The 26655-nt window shown below is 38.3% G+C and overlaps 1 protein-coding gene across 1 annotated transcript in view; it reads right to left on the bottom strand.

The window, feature by feature from the left end:
* LOC146703150 (protocadherin-15-like) overlaps positions 1-26655 on the bottom strand; it is a 230776-nt gene that overhangs the window by 35087 nt on the left and 169034 nt on the right. The window contains exons 27-33 of the mRNA XM_085466271.1: positions 17218-17327; positions 16862-17002; positions 13531-13658; positions 10349-10579; positions 9283-9371; positions 5546-5722; positions 2670-2888 (exon numbers count right to left, since the gene is read on the bottom strand). Coding sequence (XP_085322397.1) covers positions 2670-2888; positions 5546-5722; positions 9283-9371; positions 10349-10579; positions 13531-13658; positions 16862-17002; positions 17218-17327 — 1095 coding nt within the window. The remainder of the gene's footprint in view (positions 1-2669; positions 2889-5545; positions 5723-9282; positions 9372-10348; positions 10580-13530; positions 13659-16861; positions 17003-17217; positions 17328-26655) is intronic.

The following is a 26655-nucleotide window of genomic DNA, read 5'->3' as shown; positions in this document are numbered from 1 at the left end:
CCTGTTAGCCAAGTTTACTTACTGCAATTTACAAGCGAAGTTGGACAATTGGTCTTCATTAAAGTAATTTAGCAAAAGATACTAGTGATTATCATGCTGATGATTGCTTTTATGTTTTTTCTGTCTTCATATTCCCTCTTGTTGTCTGTTATTTGTCTCTGTTTCTCAGCAGGATAAAAGGCTCTTTCCAAAATGCACTGATTTAATTCAGATGTGTGTGTATGTGTGAAATGGTTCACGCGTGTTTGGGAGATGGATAAAATTAATAGCCTTTCACTGTGGTTAGCTAAACAAACTATTAGAATTGGCACTCTGGGGGCAGTCTGCCATGCTGAATAGTCTGGGGAACTGACTGGCCCAGGTGATGATAAACAGTGGAAAAAGAGCGACTGTCAGTTCTGTTTGACTGCCTACATGCTCTTGAAAGAAATTGATAAGTCTTCTATATGGCTTGTTATCTTTGCTACACTAGAAGTCAAATCCTCCGTTCATACTGATTAGTTTTGAGCACCTAAATGCATGCATTATAAATCTGTTGAGCCAAATTTATGCTGATGATTTAACTTCATGCACACGTTTTCCAGCCACTGACATAATTGTGCTTGAAGTGTCAGCATCAGACATGCATTACAAAGAGCTTCAAAAGACTTTGAACCACTCCTCATTTGTTGATATTTTGCTAAAAAAAAGGGAGATCGATGCAGTAATTTATGTATTTTAACATGTGCCTATATATGAATATCTATATATACAGTATATAAGACAAAGGCAGGGTTTGTACAACTCTAACAAGCTTAAAAATCAATATCTGGTATTCTTCAACGCAGCTTGAATTCTCTTAAGTGTTTTTAATTGAGCCATTAGTTTAAATAGAGTTACCTCTCATTTCTTTACAATTCTAATAAGCTTGTTAGTGACTATTGGATAAGACCACTTTTATTCTTCAGCACAGTCTGAACTCTCTCATCCAGCTTTCTTGTCATTTCTTTAAGTAGTCTTCAGGAATATTTCTCCAGGCTTCTTGAAGCTGTTCTGTCAAGATGACCCCACACTGCTTCAGTAATGTTGAGATCTGGGCTCTGGTATGGTATCTGGTATGCTTTTACTGCACTAATAGTGGTTTTGAGATCATGGTCATCCAAAATACAGCTCATGCCAATCAGTTTTGACAAGCTCTTCAATACCACTGTGGCGTGGGTGTGGTTTCTGGCCGGCTGCAGCAGAGGGGTGATGCAGTGAGCTCCCGGGGCGGCGCAGGGGCGGGGTGAACAGGTGTGCTGGGATGTGAACGTGATTGTGACTCTTTATATGTTCACAGTGACAGTTGGAGAGAGAGGAGAGCGGACGTGACAGCGGAGCGGGAGTGTCTGTGTCCCAGTAAACAAAATCACAGTAAAACCAAACGAGTAAATAAAGAAGTGCTGTCATCACGTCCGTGTTCTGTACATGTGTAACGGGTCCAACGTCACAACCACTTACTGAAATACAGACCATGATAGAGCCTCAGCTGTGTTTTACAGTCCCTCTTTAGACTGTAGACACTGGTAACAAAAGAAAAACTTCAAATTTGGATTTATCCCTCTATAAGACCTGTTAATATTGAGTTTCAGTCCAGTTCTTATGGATTTTTTCTCACTGTTTCCCTTCCGTGAGATAATTTCTGATGGATTTCGGGTGATGATGGACCAACTGATCTATCAGGTCCTGTGTCTGGACTTTTGGGGATTTTTATATTTCACAAAGACTTGGCTTTTTAGATATTGTTAATCTTCTTTAGGTCTTCTTTGTTCTATAATTAATTTTCTAAAAATGTACAGAAACTGAACTGCAAATGAGTTAAAAAGCCAAGGAAAAACTTCAGAAAGCCAAGAGAACTATTTCCCAAGACCACTTTAACAATAACTAGAAAGTCTGGCTGCTTGGAAGCAAAAAGTAAAGAAATGAGGGGTGGGTCAAGACAACACTCACAACACTCTACAGCTGACTTAACAGATTCCTATTGTGTAAACATTTTAATCAAATGATTCAAACTTGACTAATACACATTTTCACCAAGGAACTAAAACTGAATCCCAATCAAGTGAAACCCCCCCCCCCAAAAAAAACCAAAAAACCAAAACTAACAATAAAAACATGGATAAGGTGGTTCTTCATACGACCTTCCTGCCCAAACAGCTTTTTTTAGCTGTAAAACAGTTTGTTCCTAATAAATAAAAAAAATACTCTGAATGTATTTAAAAAAAAAACCACTCAGTTATTTTCTAAAGTGGACGGATGTTTTTGTTTATATCAAATGTTATTCAAGCATTAAATTAATGATGCATCTGGTTTGGAGCACTTTTAGCTGTGGCTCAATATGCCAGGGGCACATTGACTCAAAATGAACAACAGTGCTCAGGTTGATTATAATGAAGGAACACGGTCACTTAGTGCAGCATGCCCATATTACAGATTTTCAATGTTTTTTGAGCCACAAAGGGAAGTAATGAGCTCTATTTTAATAGCTTTGGCTACTTATTTAACTATTTGCGGGACTAGTTTGCTTTTGGTAAATTTTGGTCTGTCATTCATTTGTTGACAATAGGAAATATGCAGAGTATTATCAGCCTTATTCTTTAAACACAATCTCATCACATAAAGCATCTGTAGAATATATAAATCGTACTTACTGTTTGTAGGTGATTATGACAATCAGTATGGCGGGTACACAACAGATAATGATAATGACAGCCAGAGCCAACAGCGCCCCCTCTGTGTAGCCTACAGTCTGCACAGCTTTCTTTACACTGGTAACCACTTCAGGAGTTCGGATTTCCAAAATCCGGCCACCAGGAGGGAGAAAGGGCTGAAACTCTTTATTGATGTCCAAAAGTTTACCATCAAGAAACCTTGGATAAAAGACAAACAGTGTAACTGAGAACACGCAGATCTTTTGCATATCTCAAAGTACGCAAAACAGAAATAGCATAAAAACAAGCAATTCAAGGTTAACAGTCTTTCTCTTGTTTTCACTTCTCTGTTCTCTGCAACTCCCATCACACACATATAACCTGAAGCAAAACCCTTCCACACCTTTATATAAAAGACAGTTGTAGCCAATGGGACATCATCCACTAGTTTGTGAAACATCTAGCTGAGCAATTTGGCCTTCCCAGTTATTTGAAACTACACATCATCTTTTTGATGCAGTCTACAGATTCAGACCTGGCACTCCTGGGTAAAAGGCCCTCTTCTCAACCCAAAAGGCCACTGAGACCACTCTTACTTGCCCTTTAAGCTACTCACCTGATCCTGTCTAAAAAGGCTTAAGACCCATGTCATGGGCTAGATTATCTGAAGCCTAAAATAGAGCCAAGAAAAGGTGACAGACCTGAGTTCCCCCTCAGACTTGAATTACCATCAACTAAATGATCAGTATATATTCTTTAAACATACAGTCACATAAAAGGAAACAATACCCTTTAAAACTCAAATATTTTATGAATTAGAATATAATAGAAATGTTTGGGTCCTTAACAGGTCTTAAAATCTGGTAAATAAAAACCCAGGAGAACAACAACACATGAAATATTACACAAATTCATTATTTATTTAACAAATACTAGGCCAAAACACACCCTTACTGCTTCCACAGGAATTGAAGGGCAGCAGCCAGCTGGTGTTAATAAAATGCAACTTGATTAACAGATCATCAGCCAGTGTGAGCACCTCTATAAAAGGAGAGGTTTTGGCAGTTTGCTGCTCTGAAGCATTCAGCTGAGTGTTACTGACATCAAAAAAGCAATTGTTGTTGCCCATCAATCTGAAAAAGGGTTATAAAGTGATTTCAAAACAATTTGAATGCCCATCAAATTGTCCATCATTCTACAGTACGAAATGTTATTTATAAGTAAAAAACATTCAAGGCAGTTGCCAATCTTACCTGCAAATTCAACCCAAGGTCAGAAATTTTGAAAAACCCAAGAGCTACATCTCAGACTTTACAAGCCTCAGTTAGCAAGTTAAATGTTAAAATACAAGACAGTGCAATTAGAAAAAGACTAAAGGGATATGGCCTGTTTGTAAGGATTGTCAAAGAAAGCATCTTCTCTCTAAAACGGGATATAGTCGAACAGTTTAGGTTGAATCTGAGGAAACCACAAGACATCTGGAGGAATGGCCTTTGGACAAACAAGATCATAGTGCAGATATCTGGTCAAAATGCAGAGCGTCATATTGGGTAGAAACTGAAGCACATGCTGACTGTCAAGCACAGTGATGCAGGTATGATGATGTGGGCTTCTTTTTCAGCCACAGGATTTGGGCCTCTTGTAGTCACTGAGTCGACCATGAACTGCTCTGTATACTGTACATGCTTTTATAAGTATTCTACAGTCAAAAGTGAGGCCATCACTCTGACAGTTGAATCCCAAAAAGCTGATTCTGTTCATCTGGATGTAGCATTTTCAGTGGGAGAAATGTTTCATCATTCATCCAAGTGACAACTGCTGCCTAAGAAAAAACCCTTAGTGGTCCCAAATGTGTCAGAAGTATCAGAACCATTTAGATGTATTTTCTCTCAACACTGCGTCTCTGTGGCTTTCAAACCCCAAATTAGGGGGGTTTAGCGCCTAAGGGTACATCTGTCACCATCTTACAATGCTGTGATTGCAGACATTCCCCAGCTCTCTGTGAATGGTACTCATGGCCATTGATTGATGGTCTTTGACCAGTGGTTGCTGATCAATGGTCATGACAATTAGCATATCAAGGAACTGACCTTGTTCATCAGTTGTGCTAGGTTCAGTCATTGTGCAAATGTACTGCTTATAAGGTTGGTAAACCTGCAGTCAGCTGAGACTGAAGAAGTCACTTGGATGAGTGCTGAAACATTTCTCCCACTGAAAACGCTACGTCCAGATGAACAGAATCAACTTTTTGGGGTTTAATTACCTGGATGATTGAGCATGCATCAAAACTGACAGCTAAAGTGGGTAAAGCAGACCAATGATCCCAAACACAGCAGCAAGTCTGCAACAAAGGGTTGCAATAGCCTAGTCAAGGTCGAGACCTCAGCACAACTGAAATGTAGGAGGATAAACGACTGCCTGCAAAATCTCAATGAACTGAAGCATTTCTATAAAGAAAAACCCCTGCAACAATGTGAGAGACGGAGAAAAATCACACAGAAAACAATTACTTCAAGTTATTGCTGTTAAAGATGGTTCTAGCTACTCAACCATTGGGTTGTTCTTAGTTTTTCACACACTGTCTCTGGATGTTGGCTCAGTTTTTGTTCAATAAATGATAGCATGGTGTAATATGTCATGTGTTGTGGTTCACCTGTGAATTTTAAGAGCTGCTAAGGACAAGAAAATAAATTATGATGTCCTGATATGTAAAAACTTACTTTTTACCATGACTGCATAGAATAGCCCTTTATTGTTATTGTACATGTACAACACAACTATAGGATGTAGCCTAACCCAGTTTTAATTGCAAAGCCACGTAGATTAGTTTCTGTTCTTTTCTACATATAAAGCTAGCTTGTTGGTAAAGTTCTTACTTGTAGAGCTCCTGCCTTGATACAGCTCTATTCGTCAGTGGGTCGATGGCATAAATCATAAGGTCTGACTTGGTGTAGTCTTCCTGCTCCATCCCATCCCCATGGCGGTGAGGCCCGATGGTTTCCACGACAACCTTTGCTCCTGGTATCTGTTCCTGGACATAGCGTTCCAAAATGCTGAGGATTGAAAAGATTGGATTTTGATATACAGCATCAAAGCATTATAACCCCTTCAGTATTCCCAGCATGACATCCACATACACACATTAATGTAGAGAAAAATACTGTTTCTTAGATCCAAACAAGTTCTCATATATATGGACAGACAAAGCCGTCAGACTCCAAACACACCACATCACACATACATACACACACACCACCACATGCACATTTTAAAAAAAATCCTGTCAGCCAGGCAGACTCCTGCTGAGCAGTATTGATTTCTGTCCCCCCAGAAACACCTGCTCACAGCAGGAACTCTAACTCATGTGTGTCTGCATGTGCATGTGCATGTGAATCAGACAGAAAAGATGACAAGTGCTTTAAAACATCATTAACAAATTATACTGTATTTGCGAGGCAAAACAAAGCATCAATCCAGCACCAGCTGTGCAGAGTACTTGCTACGTGTCACAGAAAGGCCCACTGTTGACTGTGTATATAAAATATCATATCATGCAGTGATTTATGCATTTTGTGTTTTGCTTGACTGTCGTCACACAAAAGAAAATGCATTTAGTGTTTTACTTTCCAGCTGCCACTGATGTGGGGATAAGGTCAGGTACTTTGAATATAGCAAGTGATATTTTACAGAATGTAGAGAGAGTAGGAGGCAGAAAAAGGGGATGACGGATAGCATAGGTAACAAAATAGCTAATGTTTGCTGTTAGAGGCTTTCAAATACCCTTTAAAATTGCTCTCAACAAAAGAGAAAACAATACAAAAGCTGTTCAGTACTGTGAAAAAGTTTTTAGTTACCGCTCATTTCTTTCTATTTTGCTTCCAAGTAACCAGATTTTCTTTCAATTTTTAAAGTGGTCTTGAGCAATAGTTCTCCAGGCTTTCAGAGTTTTTCTTTGGATACTGGCTGTTGTTTTCATCCCACTTCTTCTGGCTGACCACTTTCAGAGAAATTGTTCTTTTACGTTTGTTTGTTTGTTTGTTAGGCAATAACTGACCTATGAATCATTCAAGGACAGAAAAAAAGGAAAGAAACCTGGACAAGTGGATGACAAAAGAAAAACTGGCATGCCTAAAAAATTATCTACAGCAGGTGAACTGTATGTGGCAGTCAATAAAACAGGAAAGACTCAGCAAACATGACACAGGACAGGTGTGCTGTCCTGTGTCAGCCTCATCAGAAATGGTTTCAGTGGAGAAATTACACAAATTACAAAAGAAGTGGAGTCAAAAGCAGTGGACACAGGTCTGATGAACTTTTAACTGAAATTGCAATCAGTATTTATGGAGGTCAGGAGAGAGGTGAGTGTCTCAATGTATCTACAACGTGGTAGAACTGATGAGATTATGAATGTAGAAATGTACTGGGGATTATGATCCACCATGCAGTGCTATCTGAAAAGTATCTGAGTGGGATTGGTTTTGTTTTTCAGCATGCCACTGATGCCAAGCAGACTGCTGGTGTAGCAAAAGCATACCTGGATAGAAAAACACACAGTGGAACATTATCAGTCATGGATTGGCCTCCCATGAGCCTGAACCTCATGCAGTGTAGGATCATCTTGGCAGAGAACACAACAAAAACCAGCCAACATCCAAAGAAGAGCTCTGAATGTTGTTCAAGAAGCCTGGAGAACTATTCCTGAAGACTATGCAAAGATTTTACAAAAACGAAAAAAAAATTCAGAGAGAGTTGAGGCTGTTTTGAAGAATAAAAGTGGTAATATTCACTTTCGAGCTTGTTAGTATTGCAAAGAAATGAAAGGGAGCTCAAGACTTTTGCACAGCACTGTATTAAAACTAGTAGCTCTTAACGTCAATTAAAAACGAACAATTGCCATTGTGCACTCTGTAACTGTGGTGGTTTGCATGTGACTGTTATAGAGATTGTGTTCTAATTTAATGAAACACTTGAGATCTTATTCTTACAAGGACATTTTCGGAAATCATTATAAGAGCACATCTAAAATTTAAAGACAAGAGTGTTTTTGCTCTTTAACTACTGCTGTTGAAAACCCCATGCGACAATTAGAGTTTAAGTCCCTCCTGTGGGGAGACACCATCGCTAAATCAATACAAGGACTTCAAACTGTGCAAACGCGAAATAAATCAATTTGTGACTAAAACTTAATTTCAATGCTGAAAAGTACACTTAGTCTGAAAACTTTTACAAGAGTTCTCTTCTTGTTGCTTGCACAGAGCTTGATTTGTCTTTCACTTTTGTTACCTTGCTACTTGATGACACTGCAGGTAAGTATTTTAAGGTAACCAGCAGTCTAGTTTTGATCTGTCTTATCAAATCTAGTAAAACACATTATCCAAGCACCAAGTGAAAAAGGTGTCAAAAAGTATATCCCTTTTCTTTCCAAGCTCCTTTATTGTCTAAGGAGCTTGGAAAGAAAAGCATCTGGACTTCAGTTTCCTTGAAGACGCTTCACCTCTCATCCGAGACGCTTCTTCAGTTCTACGAGCAACTGGTGGAGAGTCCCAGGTTGTAAGCCCTTTGGGAGTGTCCCCAAGAGAGTCATGGAAGCCCTATTGATCCTCTACCTAATTGCACGAGCCCAGATGCTTTCTCTTAGAACTGAAGAAGCTTCTCGATGAGAGGTGAAGAGTCTTCAAGGAAAGTCCAGATGCTTTTCTTTCCCAGGTCCTTAGACTACGATGACCTGGATGACCGAGAACCTTCAGAGAACTATTAGCCCTTACTGTTTTGACGCTCAAGATACCATTACCAAGCTATATTGCTAAAGGGCTAAAGGTATGTTAACATACCAAGCTAGTATTTCTCTCTTTAGCAAATAAAAAACAACCTTTTGCACACTTGATGTTCCTGTATATACTGCCTGTCTGAAGTCCATTCCCATCCCTCTCAATCCCTCTGGGATTCATACGTAGACTTTGACGAAGCCATCCCATTATTATACTTGGACACAAGCTATAAGGCTTCCACCACTACTATACTTTACATATGAAGTTCCTTTTGTAAAAAGCTTTCTTTGGTAGGTGCTAGAACAATTTACTGCTTCTTTGGCCAAACACTGCTATGTTTAATGTTTTTTTCGTCCAGAGAAGATTCTTCTAAAGGACTAAAAGTTCTTTGCAAAACTGTACTTTTGCTTTAATAAGGTTTTTGGACAGCAAAGACTTTTTCTGGCACACCTGACACACAGGTCAAATTTATCTCTTTCTGGTGTGCAGCCATGCCCTTTGACAGCTGGAATAGTTACCAGGAGGCTCCTGCTGGCAGTCGGTTAAAATAAGGGATGATTTCTCTTAGAGTGAAATTATTTATTTCAAATAGAGCTCTTTCAATCTTGGTGTGTTGATGCCACACATGTCAGCAGGAAAGAAAACACCTGACCTTCATATATTTAAGTGCAGGACCGTTTATTAAAATCCACTGCTTCAGAGAGGATTAGAAGTTTGCCTCTGCAAACACCAAAACTCTTCCTACAGATTTTTTTCTTTCTTAGATAAACTACATTCATCAAGTTGGATGTACAAATGGTTAAACCCAAGCTTTTTGCTCTATTGTCAAAAGCATCAAACGTTACCTCAGAAGCTTCTCTTTGTTTTTCTCCACGTACGTAGGAGGGACATTTGATACAACGACCTGCATGTCCAGCTGGTTCACGACTGACACCTACACAACAGGAGAGGAAAACTGAGATAAAAACCTGCTGAAGCACTTAAAATAAACCAAAAATAACATCCTGTGCTCTGATTTCGGTGCATCTTAACAGACAGAACTTCCACATGTTTGTAAATGCAGTCAAATGAATAACATTTCCCTTCTACAGCACACAAAATGTGCTTCAGGTTTGCCACAAATTGAATTTGTTTTTACACTTACCTGCTAAAGGATGTATGTGGCAGTGTAAGGGAGCAGTGGAGCACATGTAATTTAGCAGTTTGATTACATATTTTTTTATAGCTTGTTGGTGGTTGGACTACATTCATATTTGCATAGTGTACTTTGCCATTATTTTGTCTAGGGTACTACAGAACCTGCAAGCAATTAACTTGACTATATTGGATGTAAATTAGTCACATGTATTAATTATTCACAAATCAAGCCTTCTTTAGAAGTGACGTGGTTAACTGAGCAACCTTAGACTATACTTTTTTAGGTTAAAGGCAGGTGTCAGACTAGTAGACACAAGATGCAGAGATTAAAGTGGGATGTGTTATTTTTTTTGCCTTATGTGGGACCTTTGTGCGAACAAGTAGGAACTCAGATGAGCAACATTTTTTTACTAATATGTGATGTTTTTGTACTACATTTCATAAGGGTTTCTTATGAAATGGGCACTCTCACTCTTGTCAGATTTTTTAGAAAAATGAGTTCAAACTACTCTCTCATTAGCTTTAGTTAACCAAAGACGATTTCTCCCTGCAGGCATCGTTTTGCTGTGTTTACTTGTTCCAGTAAGAAGTCATTAGCAGCTTGGAAAACTATCCTTTCAGTGCAGCTTCCTTCACACTATCCTATGAGCAATAAAAATCTCATTGCACTAATCATGTCACTCAGTTCATTTTAGGTTGGACGCCTTAAAAAAAGTAATCGTAAACCTGCCATTAAAATGTAATCATTGTGAAAAAAACATAAATTATACATACCACTATGTCTGCTTTGCTGCTGTGTCCTTGACCATAGTTGTCTGTAGCAACCACCTCAAACTTAAAATACGACCTCCTCATATTGCGGTACATGATAGCAGTCTTCACAACGCCGCTGTACGGTTCAATGATAAAGCCATCTTTGGTGTCTTTAGTGTCTTTACTAGCTGGAGGGGGGACGATCAGACGGTATATTATAGAACTGTAGTTACCAGTGTCTTTGTCCAGGGCCTGGAAAATAAGAAAAATAAGGACCATTAGATGGTATTACTGTGATCATAATTACACCGCCAAGCATTACCATAATCACTGTCATTATGAAATGTCATCATCATCATGCACACAAACACTATGATCAAGCCACTGTTGTCTTTTTGGGGTTTTTTGTAAAACAAATTCCATATGCTGTAATTATTATAATGCTGTTGGTCTGCTCTTTGCCTCCTTACCATCATCATTTCAGTCCAGGAGTTTGACACTATACAAGACACTGTCATGTACACTGAGTAGCGCAGGACTGATAGTGTGTCTCAGCTTTTACTCATCATGAGGTCACATATTATTTTTGCTTTTCTGGATTTTAAAACCTGTTCAAAGGCTTTCAGTTCTTTCATTTTTTTTAATGTGATATAATTCTGAATCAGAGGAAGGGTAAAAAGAATCCTTTGAAATCTGAGCAGATCATTTAATCTATGATTCTGGCTAACTATCATGTCTCTCCCTTGTTCAATATACATGCAAATCTCACATTAAAATCCAGACACACTCTCAGACAGACATTGATTTTATGCAGGGTTATTATAAGAAGGGCTAGAAATGTAGATATAGACACCCGCCACATCAAAGGTAAGATATGGTAGATAAAAACAAAGTAAAATGTTTTTTTTCATAGCTAGGGAATAAAGAAGCAACAAAAAAGAAACAAAGGTAATAAGGAGAAAGATGAGATCGGGAAGGGGGGCGTACTGAAGGAAGAACAAATGTATACATCTTTTTCATTTTCTGGGTTCTTCCTTGCAGAGATGAGGGTAACTTTTCAGCAATACATTAAAATGTGCACTAGTGAGAAGAGCTGCTTTAAACTGTACAGGGTGCAGGTCTCTCTGCTGCACCTATGAAGAGATATGTCCAAATCCAAGCACGTCTGTGTCGTTCTAAAGTCGCAGTTTATTTGCCTTTGCACCTGTACACTTACCCAACTTCCTGTAAACATGAAATATGTGGGCACAAATGAATAATTGAGCAATAGCTGCAAACATTTTAATATACTCATGCCCTGCACACCTAAGAATTATTCAGAAGCATTTTGCACAGATGACGCCAGCACTTGGTGAGCAAGGTAGTACTCAACCCAGAAGCAACGATGCATCATCTAGCGATGCATCCTGATCAAACAGATGCTGTTCCCATTAAAAAAAGAAAAGAAAAAAAAAAGATTGGATTGTAGCTCTGCTGTTTACCTTGTAATTGCCTTGATGGAGGAAAAAAAAAGTCCCAGCACTGGAAACTCTGATGGATTATTAAAGCTGGACTTTCTGTCTAGTATATTTTCATTTTATCAGAACCCATAACAACACAACCTCACCAAGCAGGGCTTTGCTTTAAGGCAATTTCTGGTCAACACACTAGTTAAAAGAGAGAAAGAAGCTTAAATGTCAAAGATTTACACAGCTGGAAAAGTAGAAATAGCTACATTCAGCTGGGTTTACCACATCACATAGTTCTGCATGTATGATTTAGCAGTTTTACACAACCCCAAAGGGGATTTATGTCTCCAGCTGGAAGTGAACCAGTGATTTTATTTTGCCAAGCAAATATGTAAACCACCACACTACGGAGGCAGAAGTGCATCTGGAAAAACATTTTTAACGGGCAAAAAGTGAAATTAATGAATTTAGAAAAAAATAATGGAGATGACTGAGCTTGATTGCTGATGTAGTCTAATCAATATTTGAATTATGGCATCCTCTGAGGATACAAAATAACACATCAACTCCTCCATGTGCAAATTGTAAACCCTAAAGGCAGAAACGTCCTGCATGTAGCAACACACAGACAAAAAAAACCATTTTGTCTGAAGAAGACGATTTGCATGCTTCAGACAGATGAGATAGGATTATTCATAATTAAGATTGGAAAAGCACATTTCTCAAAGTTACTCTGAAGCTTTTGTCTCACTCCCTTTTTCATTTTGATGCTACCATGTGTACAGCTAGCATCCCTGTCCATCTTTCTAGTCACTCCCTGCTGTTATCTATTCATCCATCATAGATCATGTATGTCTTCCCTGCTTTTTTTTCAGTCCAGTCAGTTTGTCTCTCAGCAGGGTGTCAGCTCTTCTTATCTAACCATCAATCCTTTCTCCTCCTTTAACCTTTAGATATATTGCCTCACTCTGTGGCAATTGAGCCTGCAACCAGTTTTTCTCTCTCAGTTTATTTAAATTGTTTAAAAAGCTGGTTCCTGTAATCCAGCTTCAACCAAACATAGTTCTAACCCATACAAAACCCATATGTAAGCCCCAAACCTCAGGTGTTTGAAGCAGAGGAATAGCAAATTGAGACACTCGGTTCATTAGTGAGAAAAGCACATCGTCTGAACTTGTGAAACATGCTCTCCTGATGCTCTCATCGTTCCTGTCACTCTCGCTGGAATGATCTAATGAAGGAGGAATATCTAAGAATGATCTTAAAAACAGTAATGAAATATTAAAGCGCATACTTTTCTGCCAGGGACCCTGACTGGGTCTCTTGTGGCATCCAGGCTCATTAAAACATATTGCAATTTCTAAGATAGAGGCTGAAAGAGATAGGCTCCGTGACCCATTTAGGGTCCTGAAAGGCATTTTAATAATACGCTCAAGTTGTTTACAGTTACATGAATCTTTGTAGCAGTCAGGTATACCAAAGGGAAACAGAGAGATTTCTCAATCAACAGAGAAAGAAAAAACATACCTATCAATCATGATTTTTGTAATACTTGAATAATTTTAAAACAAGAAAAAAAATCTATTTCCAAACAAGCACTGTGTAAGCAGTACCTTACAATATAGTAAAATCCATACTACAAGCCTACAAAGTACATAAATCGGGGTCTTGTTTTAAGCCTCTACTGTAATTAGCAATTTGAACTGTGTGTTTTATGCTATTTGTGTTAATAGGCATATCTTTGTGTAGTTGTACCTGTACTTGCAAGACTGAGGTGAAGGTTTTGGAGTCTTCTGCAACTCCTCCAATGTAGAGAGGTCTAGTGAATTCTGGCGCATGGTCATTTTCATCCTGGACATCAATCACCACTTTAGCTGTGTTAGCTAGAAAACAGAAACACAAAATACACATTGTGATACACTTTTCCATAAAGGAGTGCTTTTGTGAAACACATACAAGGACAAGCACAAGCTTGACTGGCTGCAGTGCTGTAGCACCAGTAATTTCATCCTTCAGGTTCATGTCAGCAGATTGTTAATCGAGCTAGCTAGAGTTAGCCGATAGCTAAAATAATAGCAATGGCCTAAAATACTATGGTCAAGGTTCAAAATGGAGCTTCACAAACCAAAAGGAGACGTCCCAGTGAGTACATCATATTTTATATAGAGTCTATGCCTGTGTCGCATAACAGATGTGTTTCAGGTTGTGGAACATTAATCAGATTTACTCTGATCCATGTTATGAGTTCAAGACATCCCTTTTAGATTTGATCACTTTCTTTTTGGCCCTGTGAAACTTGAATCATAAAATAACTGCCAGAAAATTGTAATTTTTTAAGTATTTATTGAAACTTCAGACTATTTCAATTTGCATATATCTGTTTTAATTTGTATCATTTTTGCTACATTTGGCATTTTTTGTCCAATTTATTGCTTACAAATGTATTGTTTCAGTGTTATTAGGTGTTTCAAATTGATTTGAAAGTTTGATTTTTGTGGTTTACGTTCATATTATCATATCCGCTCATTGGCCATAGCTTCTAAAAGAATGCCACTTGATTTAGATTTATGTTAAAAGCACATTGCGTACTCCTAGGAAGTGCATATGTACAGTATAGGCAAGTTGGTGTATCCAAAACTTGTCTGACAATGAATAAGAGTTTAAAATTTACAGCCAGAGTTACAACTTATTGCCACCATTAGCAAAGGTGAAAAAAAACCTCTCCCAACCAACCAACCCCCCCAAAAAACACCAAAAACAAAAGAAAAGCTCCGAGTTAAAGTAACTAATCACAAGCATTTCCCTTCATCAACAGCTATGATTAATTCGGCTACAATTAGAAGCTTCGAATGAAAAATCTGATTAAAAGAATCTCCTCATCTCTTTCATCAGTACTCTGATGGTGGGCTCTCATCAGATTTCATTAAAAAACTTTGGTATTGCAAACCATCCCAAACATCTATGCTTCCATTTTGATTCAAATGTCCCTAAAAAGTCATTGGCGTGCTGTGGTATGTGCTGTGGTACCGAGACTGTTCAATGAATGTTCTATGTATTGCATTGAGAAGCTGGAAAACAAACTGCATTTTCAGGGCATTCAAAGGATTTCAAAACATGGGTTAGTTAAGTGAACAATGACTAAAGGACTTCAAGTTCATCATCTGAAAGTATGTAGTGAGATATTTAAGACACTTCTCAATGTGGAGTATGCAAGTAATGGAGCAATAACATTGACCTGAAGGATCTGATCTGATTTTTGAGACATGTGTCAAGAAATCTCAACCCTTAATGATAACTGACCGCATCAGAGACGTCTTGGCCTTTCCAAGGCAACTGTCTTCACAAGCAATGTCTTTGCCAAGATTACAAACCAGATTTTGCATCAATAATTCATGTTTTAGTACTGAAAACACACACACAGAAAAAGCTGCTTTAAATGTCTTACATATCCTTTAAATATTCAGTATAAGCTACTGTGTTTTGTATTTGTTAATTGTACCTCAGAATGACTCACATTCAGTCTTTATCTGGCCATGAACAAGAAATTCAGAATCACACCCACGGAAAACTGCATCATAATAAATCAACCCGAGGGTTAAAAGGTGAATCATGTCAGAAAGACAGCACAAACCCAGGATTGTGAACTTTTGTTTACTTCAATACAGACAAAAGAAGAAAAAAAATTCCCTTAATAAACTTGCACTGCTGACAGGATAAAGCAAACAATATTCAGCTTATCTTTAACAGGCATCCTTAAAACACAAGCGCAAAACATATAGTTTCAAGCCATATCTTCACTTGAATTAAGAAGCAGGATTAACATATTGTTGAAATCTCCTATTGATTTGTTTCCTGATTAAAATGCGCACCAAGAAGAACTGAAGGAGTTCTGCTAATGACTACAATGACTTGTAGCTTTAATCCCAGCAGAATTCTTCAATTCAAATCGTTTAAATGAAACAAGAACAGCATGTGGTAAACACTATAATTAAGGAAGAGAGACCTTGGTAGCTGAACATCAATTAAGAAGAATGCAGATATGTTTTCAAAGCAAAAACACCAGCAGGCAGATGGAAATTGCAGAAACAAGAGGCAGAAACAATTAAAGAGGGGAAGGAAAGCCACAATTTCAGTTTTAGTCAACACTTGATCTCACATGCAATTGTGGCAACAAAAAAAGTAAAAAGAAAGACTTGAAAACTTAGATTACAGCTGGTTTAACACTGAACTGACCTGCACAGATCACTGAGTACCAATGCTTGGGACAGACTGGAAAAAGTTACAGCTTTACAGATATGATCTTCAATCTTCCAACCCGCTTGCCAGCTTATTTTCCCACTTTGATCATAGCAAACACTCTTTGACATTTGAGAAATAAATTCTAGGCAGTTATATAATTGCACATGTGCCGAGACCTCGAGTGAGAGGCAATGAGACACACATCTAGGTTTTTTGAAAAAAAATCAACATCAACAGTGAGGGCAACAAACTGGCAAAACCTGCAGCTTTGATAGAAATCTAAGCGAGAAGAAAAAGTTGCTTTAAAGGCAACACTAACTGACAAGGTAGAGTATAATAAAAAGTAGAGCTTTGTAGAGCGTGTGCAAGGTGAAAGTTTTAACACATGCACTGCAGCTCTGAACGTGTTGTGACATTTCCCTCATGAAGATGCATATGATAATGCAAATGTTGAACCGGTCAGAAAATAATGTTTAACCTGTCAGAGCTCAGGACAAAGTATGTGTGATGTCAGATGTCAGTTTGAGAATACTAAATCTTCCCTCCTAGACATTCCACGGTAATCTGTGAGTGATGTTATTGTAAGGTGGAAGCATTTAGGAACCACAACAACTCATTCATGACGTTTGCTGAGCTATGCAGAAGTTACCAGTGCTCTGCTCACTGTGAACAAGCAGATGTCCAAAACTCCTCTAGCGTTAACATCAGCAGAAAACTGTGCACCAGGAGCTTCATTGGATGGCATTTCATAGCTGACCAGCTCATGTAGGTGGCCCGGTGCTTTTTTCCATATAGTGCACCAGTATATTAAAAAAGGTCATGAGGTGTCCTGTCATCAGGCACTTACTTTTTGAGGGAGCTCGCAGGTTTGAAGACACCACTCTCATGGAGTCCGCCTCTACCTTCAAAACATAGCTGGCATTGGTCTCATAGTCCAGGGGCTTGGCAGTGTAAATGACTCCTGTTGTTTCATTTAAAGCAAACACACCTGGGTAGAACAAGACAGAACAATTAAGAAAGATAGAAGGGTGGCATATAGTTCCATAATGTTCAGTTAGTGAGTGGGATGCCGACAGCTAGTGAGTAGCGTTTTATAGGATGAAGTGGAAGTCATATAATGTCTCCTGAGCATACAGTGATAGATTTTGAGCTCCACAACCGAACACAGGAAAACTCTGTATAACCAGCTCTAAGTTTACTCACCACCCTCGTTGCCTTCGATGATGGAGTACACGATAGTTTGATTGACAGCAGATGCTAAGATGACTCCCACTGGGGTTCCAACAGCAGCCTCCTCGCTGACTGGCAGAAACCTGGCAATGGATCAGTCAATCAATACAAACTGATGAGAAAATGAAATATGTATGTGTACACTGTGGGCCAACCTTTTCTCAAAGGGTAATCACATTTTGGCAAGTTCAGTAGACATGAGAGTTGAATCTGTAAACTTCCAAGATATTCTTTTTTTCCTTCCTTCATGCTTACAGTTATATGATCCTTCAAACCCCAGAGACAAAGTCTATAAGTAGTGTTTACATTTTTAAAAAACTGGATTGTATAACAAATGCGTAAGAAGTTGCTCTTCGAAACTGCACTTAGAGATAAAGCAAGACGTGGCTGCTGAACAACAGCTTTTTTTAAAAATGCATTTAATAAACAAACTCACTTAATCTTTGACAACACTCCTGTTTATATTCCTCAGTACAGTAATGTCAGACACCATAGATCAGTGCATTGCTGTTCTCCAGCCATATGTCAGTTATTGTTAGGATGCCTGGGTCGTTGACCCAGGGTTTTTGAGTTTATTATATTATTTATAATTTCTAGTCTTTGGGTTTTTGTTAGAGTTATGTCTTATGGTTTGTCTCTGTGTAATCCTTAGTTGCTGTCTTCCCTGTCCGCTATATCCCCGTGTCCAGTCAGTGTCTGTGTCTGCCCTGGTCCCACGTCTCTGTTCCCTCTGTTGTAGTGCCTGCATGTGAGTCTGTGTCTTTGTTCAGTCTGTGTTATGTGTTTCCTGTTTTACTTTGAAGGTCTCTGTCTTATCTCAGTGTGTTCAGTTTACGCTTCCTTGTCTCGTCAGTTCTGATTTGCCCAGCTGTGTTTCCCTCCTGTTGTCCATTCACTGATTGCTCCCTCTATGTATTTAAGCCCTGTGTTTCAGTTTGTCATTGTCGTGATCTACCCTTATCTTGCTGTGTGTTCTGTGTAAGGTTATTTTGTAGTCTTAGTTTTGTTACCCTTTTTGAGTTCAGCATTAAAGCTGTTTTGAGTTCAAGTTTTGTCTTCGGAGTCTGCATTTTGGGTCCTTTTCCTGCCTGCACACAGCCGTCACATAACAGTTATAGGATGCCAATGACAGTGTGACAAAACACAGCAGTCAAAACAGCCTCTGCTCTCACTGATAACATGAGTTGCACACAAAGAATAAAGTCAGTAAGGACGTTCTTTAAGCATCTATGTGTTTTTTGTAAAGTCCGATGTTCAACTGAGAACAAATAATAAAATATGCAAACTAACTGAATGGCATTTGTTCAGGCATCCTACAAAATACAGCTGAATCAGCAACCAGCAGAACAGCTTATGGATCAGCTGTTACCCTTTTATAAATCCTAATAGCAAATCAACAGGCTGCTCCATGTAAGTCGCTTTAGCCTTGCAGATGCACATTCAGTTGGACAGGTGGGCAGATCCAAAAATACAGTCAAAGAGCCAAATGTGACAGAAAAAAACCCAGAGCATCAATGGCATAGCAGCTCATCTGATTTATCACAGTTCACAGGTTATTGGCCGTAAAACGACTAATATGATCTTGACCTTGATCACTGTGTGTAATATTTACTAAAAACGCTGCAGGAGGAGTGATGATTCTTGTGATTTGTGGACAAGCTCATTGACCCATTGGCTAATCATCTTTAAACTTCTGCTGAATTTAAATAAAGGGTTTAATTCCTGTTTAACCAATTAACTCGTAACTAATAACAACACAGTTAATTCCCATCATTTAAAACAGAGAAAATCCTCCATTTCAGAAGCTGGAGCCTGCACATCCATCATATTTGTGCCTAACACATTAAAAATATGTGATTATTAAAATAAATCAGTCTGTAGTTATTTTCTGCTGATATACCTATGGACTAAATAACAAATTAGTAGATGATCAATCCCACCTTAATTAGTGATATAAACCATATGTGACATATGTTAATGGGCTTTGGTCGTTTGACGAAGGCTTACATGATGTTTGGATGAAACTTGCTCTGATACAGCACATTTGGAACAACTTGTCTGACAGGTCCCATTAGTGGCCTGAGCCAAGCGCTGAAATTAAACCATCAATAGGTTTTCAAAGGGAACCCATGCGTGGTCTTGTTTTTGTCCACCTGCCTCTTATTGTGTGTGGTGCAGTTTTCCCTACTTACAACCCTGACAGATTTTCTAAGAATCTGGCAAATCTCAAATTTCCAGCAGGCTTCGCTCCATTAAATAAACCCAGTCCAGTCATTAGGCCAACCGTCACAGCTGGCTAAACATTATAACATGGGCTACCAACTGGCTAAGCTATCAAGCCATCACTATGTGATAAATGGGACTGCTGGAGAGTGTGAGAGAGTGCGTGCTGAATGTGTTTGTATGAATTTTAACTTCCAGTCCAGTCAATTGCTTCTCTAACCACCTGTTCTATCCAAACACTCTTGCAGGTAATGGTATAGTAAACCTGAAGCTAATCAAATGAATACAGACTCAAATAGGGACCTGTTACTGCTAGGAAAAGGAAAATAAAAACACAAGCTACTAGCGATATCTCTTTTCTATTCATTCTACTATTTCATTGCAAGGTATGACAGTGTGACAGCGACCCATCATGCATTTGTACCAAAACCCTGAAAGCCATCATTCATTTCAGTCTATGTGAATGTAAACAAGTCAAAAGATCTCCTGTGAAAAAGATCTATTGTGTCTGCAGTACTGATATTGAGGCTATTTTCTTCCTTTATTACACAGTGTACAGTAATTAAAGTGTTGACAGGAAAATAGCACAAAGAGACAAAGCTAACAAAAGGGCCTGGGCACACTCAGGAAAACTGGATGTTGCATTTTTGTCACTTGCTTCTGCAATCATATCCAAAGAGCAGATTTCACCACTTCTACAAGCATAGAATATCCATGCTCCCTTCCTTTCTCTTATCCAGTTCAGGGTCTCAGGGGTGCTGGAGCCTATCCCAGCTGTCATAGGGCAAAAGGCAGGCTACACCCCAGACAATTACCAGGTTTATCACAGAGAGACAGACAACATTTCACATTCACGGCCAATTTAGAATAGCCAGTTTACCAAACCAGCACATGCAGTCTTTTGGACTGTGGGGATAAAAAGGTGCGAGCTCCACACGGAAAGGGCCCAGCAGGAGGGTGGATTCAAACCCAAGACTTTCTTGCTGTAAAATAACAGTGCTAATCATTGCACCCCTGTTTAAAAAGATCTGTAGCATCATAGCTGATACTGGGGTTATTTTCTTCCTCCTTTAAACAATGTACCATAAGTAAAGGGTTGCTAGGAAAGAGAAGCAGCTATAATACAATATAATATAGCCTTAAATACAAATATCTCTGTGGTAAAGACGCATTTAATTGAGAAAACGGCTGAGTTTCTTCAAGCACACTGTTTCTAAGAAGAAGAAAAAAAGAGCACCATTCTAGCCAACAATAAAGAATAAACATGAAGTGTTTTTTTGTAGTGCAACAACTTATCAAAAGGCTTGGAATAAATGATTTCCTTCCTTTTGTTGTACTATTAAAGCCAAGAACGCCTCTGATTTTAATCATTTTAAATTTAATTTTGTAATTGCTTTGCATTCATTTACTGTGTTATCTTGGTGTAACGCTCATTTCCTTGTGATAACAAGCTAATTATTTAGTTATGACATGAAAATAAACATTTTTATTACTCTTCCAGCACTATTCCTCCTCCTCCCTTTCTCATGTCTCTATCTTTCCCATTTCTATAGTTCATCCCCACTAAAATCTCAATTCCTCACTTAGACTCACTCCATTCATGCCGTCTAGATTCCTCATCCTGCATTTTTCCCTCCACATCTCCTTCGGCCTCTCTATCTTTCCCTCAGGCCGCTGCTTCCAACCACCATCCCAGCAGACCTCAGCAACTACCAGCTATTTGTTATCCTTTCTTCCAACCCTCCATCTCCACAGTGGCTACTTGACAGGGATGAAGGAAGAAAACTGAGTGAATGCCCACACACATGCACGCATGTGCACACGCACCCATGCACATGCTCGAAACATCATGCTCTATGCGCACCTTTACATTCGCACATACACATAAAACTGCATATGCACAAAGCTCATTACCAAGCCTATGTCACACCCCCTCTTGCACTCTCTAATCATTGCTGTTCTGACTGCTGCAAGCTGGACTGATACTGATAACAACAGAAACACACACACACACACCTAAACTATATTTGCGGATATACTGTATTGACTGTCATTCATTCCCTAAAAGCTTACTACATGTGCAAAGTCATCAGAATTTCAAAAAAAACCTTTAACTTTAAAACTAGCTCTAAAAAAAGCACACATACCTACCCAAAGTACACATTCTGAATAAATACAGTTTGCAGGACATAGTCTTAAGAGAGTTTTAACACTGTGAAAGGACAGACAGGATAATGGGGAAAGTGATAGATGCTGGCGATGATACCCTCCCTCCTTGTAGGTCTTTTTCTCAAAGCCACAGTCATCCATTTGTCCCACTTATTGTTTTTTTCCTCAGTTATTATCTCGTCTATTTCAGCTCCTGTTTCTTTATGATGCATCATTTGGCCCTTCTTGTCATTATTCTTCCATCCCTCCCCACACTGCTCCCTTTCATTTCTCTATTTCTCTACAGCAATTCTGGTCTGGTCCTTTTCTGCTGTGTCCAGTACCGGGCATTTCTTTGGCTCCGTTTTGCTTTGGCAACATCACTGCACAAAAGATTTTTTGTTGTTGTTGTTTTTAAATCTCAGATGAAAGTCATGTTTGATCTGATGCTTTACAATGCGTGGGAGGGCACTCCTGGTTGCACGCTGACAGATCAATATGGGCTGTTTTGCAGCAATGTTTCAGATTCATTCATCATCAGTTAATTAGTCAAAATATGTAAAAATATTGCTTCAATTAAACAACATCATTACAGTTTCATTACAAATCCTTTGAGAGCATCTGCTATATCAGTTGGTAGATAGATGAAGTGTTCAAACTGAAAGGCAGCCCAATACACAAACATGCAGGAAAAGCCATCTGATTGTTCAGGCAACTAGCCAGACACTGTAACCCCCTTAAAACTGAATATCCGAATGGAACAAGAAGTTTGTTAAAGTGAAAATTGGTGGTGAGCGGGTGGGAATTGATTCTGCAGAATGTTTTGGCTATTAAAGCACCAGCCTATACAACTTGTCAAGCAATCACATCCAAAAGCTAAATCATTAAACCACCATCCAAATGGCCACATTGTAAGGCTAGACAAAGTAAGTGGATCAAGAAACAGTGTCATGGTTGTGGCTGAGAGTCTGCCAGCTAATGGACATGATTGTCAGCTACTTTATCAAGTAAGGTGGATACAATATCACAGGGTCCTATGCTAGCAATTTCTATGAACTTTCTTTGGTAAATGATCCCATTTATTTTGATGCATTCGTACATTTCAAATAAAGGTTGATTCTCTTTACACCCTCTACGGCTCTCTTGCCATCTACATGGGTCCATTCACATCCAGCACAGGCAGTCAGATTTCCAATAAGATGAGCCCAGTTTGCTTTCTGGTAAGCATCAGCCTGGACTGCTGCAGTGCTGTAACGGTGGATAAAAATGACAAATTGCTGTTCACTCCTGCTGGTTCCAAATCTCTCAGTTTATCATCCTGCTTTTTCAGTAGGTCTCTAATTAGCTGCAGGATTTTCATTAGGAGACTGTAGAGTGAGGTAATAACCTTCAAAGGTTGGTTAGAGTTCTCTAGCTGTAGCTGGAAGTTTTAAGTTTTTAGTTAACATACCCTTGCTGTAATAAGAGCTTGTTGTGACATGATGGTTGAAAGTGCGGCTTTCTGATGAAGAAGTGGGGAGTTACAAAATCAGATACGTGAAAATTAGATTTTGAAACTGTTGCTTTTGGTCTGTTTAGAATGTGACATTAGAGCAGCACGCTGCAGTTAAAATATTGTGATGGTGAGCCAATATTGGTGATTTTATTACAGTTGCCGGGGCATGTAACTAATCTATTTTTTCTCTGTTTCTCATTTCTGCTCCGCACTGTCGGAATAATCAAAACTCATTTTCTGTATCCCCTGGCATTCTCCTGTCTCTAATCCCAAATCTCTCTCTTCTACCTCTCTCCATTCTGTTGTACTAGTCCACATGGAGCCGCTCCCTTTTCGTCACTCCTCCTTCCTGTCAATCACCCTCCCTTTTTTTTTTGCAGCAGTCTTTCCGACTCTAAAAGTGATTTTCTCTTTTTTGTATTCTGTCAGCAAGCGTCTTGGCATATTTTCCCCTTTTTACAGGCCTCTTCTCACCTTTTACTTTACAGTTTTGACACAATTGTCAACTCAAAGTCAAATGGCTTAATACATCTCAAGCAGTCTGAACTTGAGCGACGCAACATTCAAGTACCAATACATAAAACATGTGAAATTTCATCAGACGGATGGTTATATTGATTCATATAAACATGCAATAAAAGCAACAAAGGATGAAAAAGAATGAGAGAGTGAAAGAAAACCAAGAAGGGGGATAACAAAAATATATGTCCATGCCTTTGTGCAGTTTGTCTGGGAGGAGAAACTTCATCTAACCTCACTTCTATAAGCATGCAAGCTCACAATCTAAGCATCCTATTCTTGCAGGAAAATTGTATTTTAAGCCATTGAATCTAATGAATTACAAAAACCTTGGCTTATACTACTTTTAAATTCATTGTTACTGCATGGCATAATAGACTCCTTGTATTGACATCCTGATGTATTCTTTTTTATAACTGAACATGAAAAAGTATGTCTTGGGTCAAACTATAAATATTTGAGGGCATGTGCATGAGCATACACAGGATTGCATTTACATAGTGTTGTTCAAAAGATAATTTTACTGCATTTGTTTTCTTGGCAGTTCAGCCAGAGGCAACGAGTACAACAGGTTTCCAACAGATCCGGCGTTCCTATAATGTTTTTTCTAACAACTCTGTGCATCAAACCAGGTGTTAATGATTTTGCTTAAACCTAACTTAAAAAAAGACATGTTCATATTAGCCGTTGTATCGTATAATATAAGATATGGAGGCTTGCTTTCAATACAGAATTAAAAGATAAAGTTCAAACAAGAAGGTATTGCAGTGGGCTGGAATGATCCAGGATGGCATTGCAGTAACTTGTGTAATGATCAAATAAGTAATTCAATCTGATTTTTATACAAAATACTCTCAAGCAAATAAAATTTGAATGTGCTCCAATGTGACGGTCCTTCCAGCTGACATCGTAGAGAACGTGATGGACACCCCCCTGCGTTCATGCACGCAGATGTCCATAAAGTTGCAATAGAAGTGCTTTAGTATGCAATGTTTTTCAAAGGCATTCTTCAAACAATACAAATATGAATTGTTTTGGTGCAATTCAGGCATATTTGCTCACTGAAGATACAGTTGCTCTGAGTCTATTTCGCACAGTTAATAACTATTCTGGAACTCTCTCCCTCTAAATTTGAGATCTGTGGACTAAGTGGTCACTTTTTAAGAAACAACTAAAAACCCATCTTTTTAGACTTACATTTAGTTAACTTGCATTTAATCTTTTTTTTTTTTTTGGCTTAATTTGTTGTGAAGTACTTTGTGATCATTGTCTCAAAGCGTGCTATATAAATAACAATAACATTTTACTTGCTTACTTACTTATTTAAATAATTGTCCAGACTGCCAAGTAATAGGTCTTATTTCTAAGGAATGTAGTTCGCTAAATCCACAGATAACGCAGCAGGACAAGTCAGCAGAACTTATGCGTATCCCACTTTAACCTCATACCATGCACGTTTTCAGAAGTGCTGTCGTATACCTATTATTCTGATCTAGTGTTATCCTTTAAACTGAAATATGCAAAAACAGATAGTCTTCTTTAACTTGTGGACAACAAATTTAACAATGGTCTTTTATTACACTAATCAAGTAAATAAAACAAAAATAAGAAACAAGCAAACGTTACTGGAAAGACACAGGTTACTGTAGAACAGCGTCGACTAAAAAAAAAAATTATACATTTCCCCCTCGGTCTCTTAAAAATGCCAGACGAGCCTCAGAAATGCAATTACGTAGTTTAATAGAAAAAAAAAACCACATCTTTTTTTGGCATAGCACACTTAAAAAGGAGCATTGGTTATATATTTTAAATGTCACAGTATGTTTTTTTCAACTGTACTGCACTTCAGATTCTAATAGAAATTAAATTAAACAAAGGATAATGCAGTGAGTTTAAAACAAAATGAGTTTTTATGTCTATGTCTGTGATTTTACAATTTGAAGATTATTAATTAAGCAATGTGTCACTTTAATTTCTTTATCACATATTGACCTCGACCTCTACAATGCCATTAGTTCGCTCTTGGGATAAGTGAACTTTTGTGCTGAGTGTAATAAAAGTCCCACAATCCTCATATATCTCATGGGGAGGAGATGATATTACTATGACCTTAGCCTCTGACCTTAAACCACAATAATTTAATCAAATCATCTATGAATCTGAGTAAATGTTTGTCTGAATTTGAACATATTAGTTAAAGTGAACTATCAGGCTATGAGAATCAGGCATGAAGACACAGCTTCAGGTTTATAAAATGAAAAATAAAATTACTGAAATATCGAACAATAATGTTGAAAAAGACATACTTAAAAGAGCTATGAGAGCTAATTAAGAAAAAAGGAGAAATAGACTAGTGTGGCGTTATACTGCAATGAGTCAAAAAGAACTGCGTATAGAGGTATGTTTCTCCCACTTTGTTCAAGCCTTAAGCCTTGAGAATTGAGAGAATATCTTTACTTGACCAAACACGCATGCATTTTCCAACGGATTCGATCCTGGCTGATGAAATTACTAATTTAAAAGCTATCTCCTCAAAGAAGAAGCTGTCTTCTCAAATCTTTTGGCCATCTTTTCTGTCTCTAGTGATTTCCAGAGTAATACTGTATGTGACATCAGCTGCTAAATGGCAGAAGGAGATAAATTTGAATCACCACTTTAACACAAGTATACGAAAATACTGAAGTGAAACTAATTTTATAATTTCGTTTTTGGCCTAATTAGAGTTTTTCTGTATGTTTTTTAATATTATATGATAATTTGATTACCTTTGTCAGTCACTCCATGGGAGACTGCCTTTCTCTACACATTATATAACTGAAACATAGCCAACAAATGCTCATAGATTTCACTCTTACAGTATTCTATCATTTATATATTGGTTCAACAGCACAACAAGAGCTTTGTGACATGGCACGTTAACCTGCTGGGAGCAGCCAACAGAAGATGGGTATACTGTGGTCATAAAAGGACGGATATGGTCAGCAGCAACACTGTGGCATAGACTGTGGCACTTGGTACTAAGGGGC

Source organism: Copadichromis virginalis, linkage group LG8 (genome assembly GCF_057382275.1).
Source record: "Copadichromis virginalis isolate Kocher_CV1m ecotype Utaka linkage group LG8, C_Virginalis_male_GT1.1, whole genome shotgun sequence".
NCBI classification, from domain to species: Eukaryota; Metazoa; Chordata; class Actinopteri; order Cichliformes; family Cichlidae; genus Copadichromis; species Copadichromis virginalis.
Note: the sequence above shows the minus strand (reverse complement) of the source record. Positions and strands in the feature narration are given on the sequence as shown.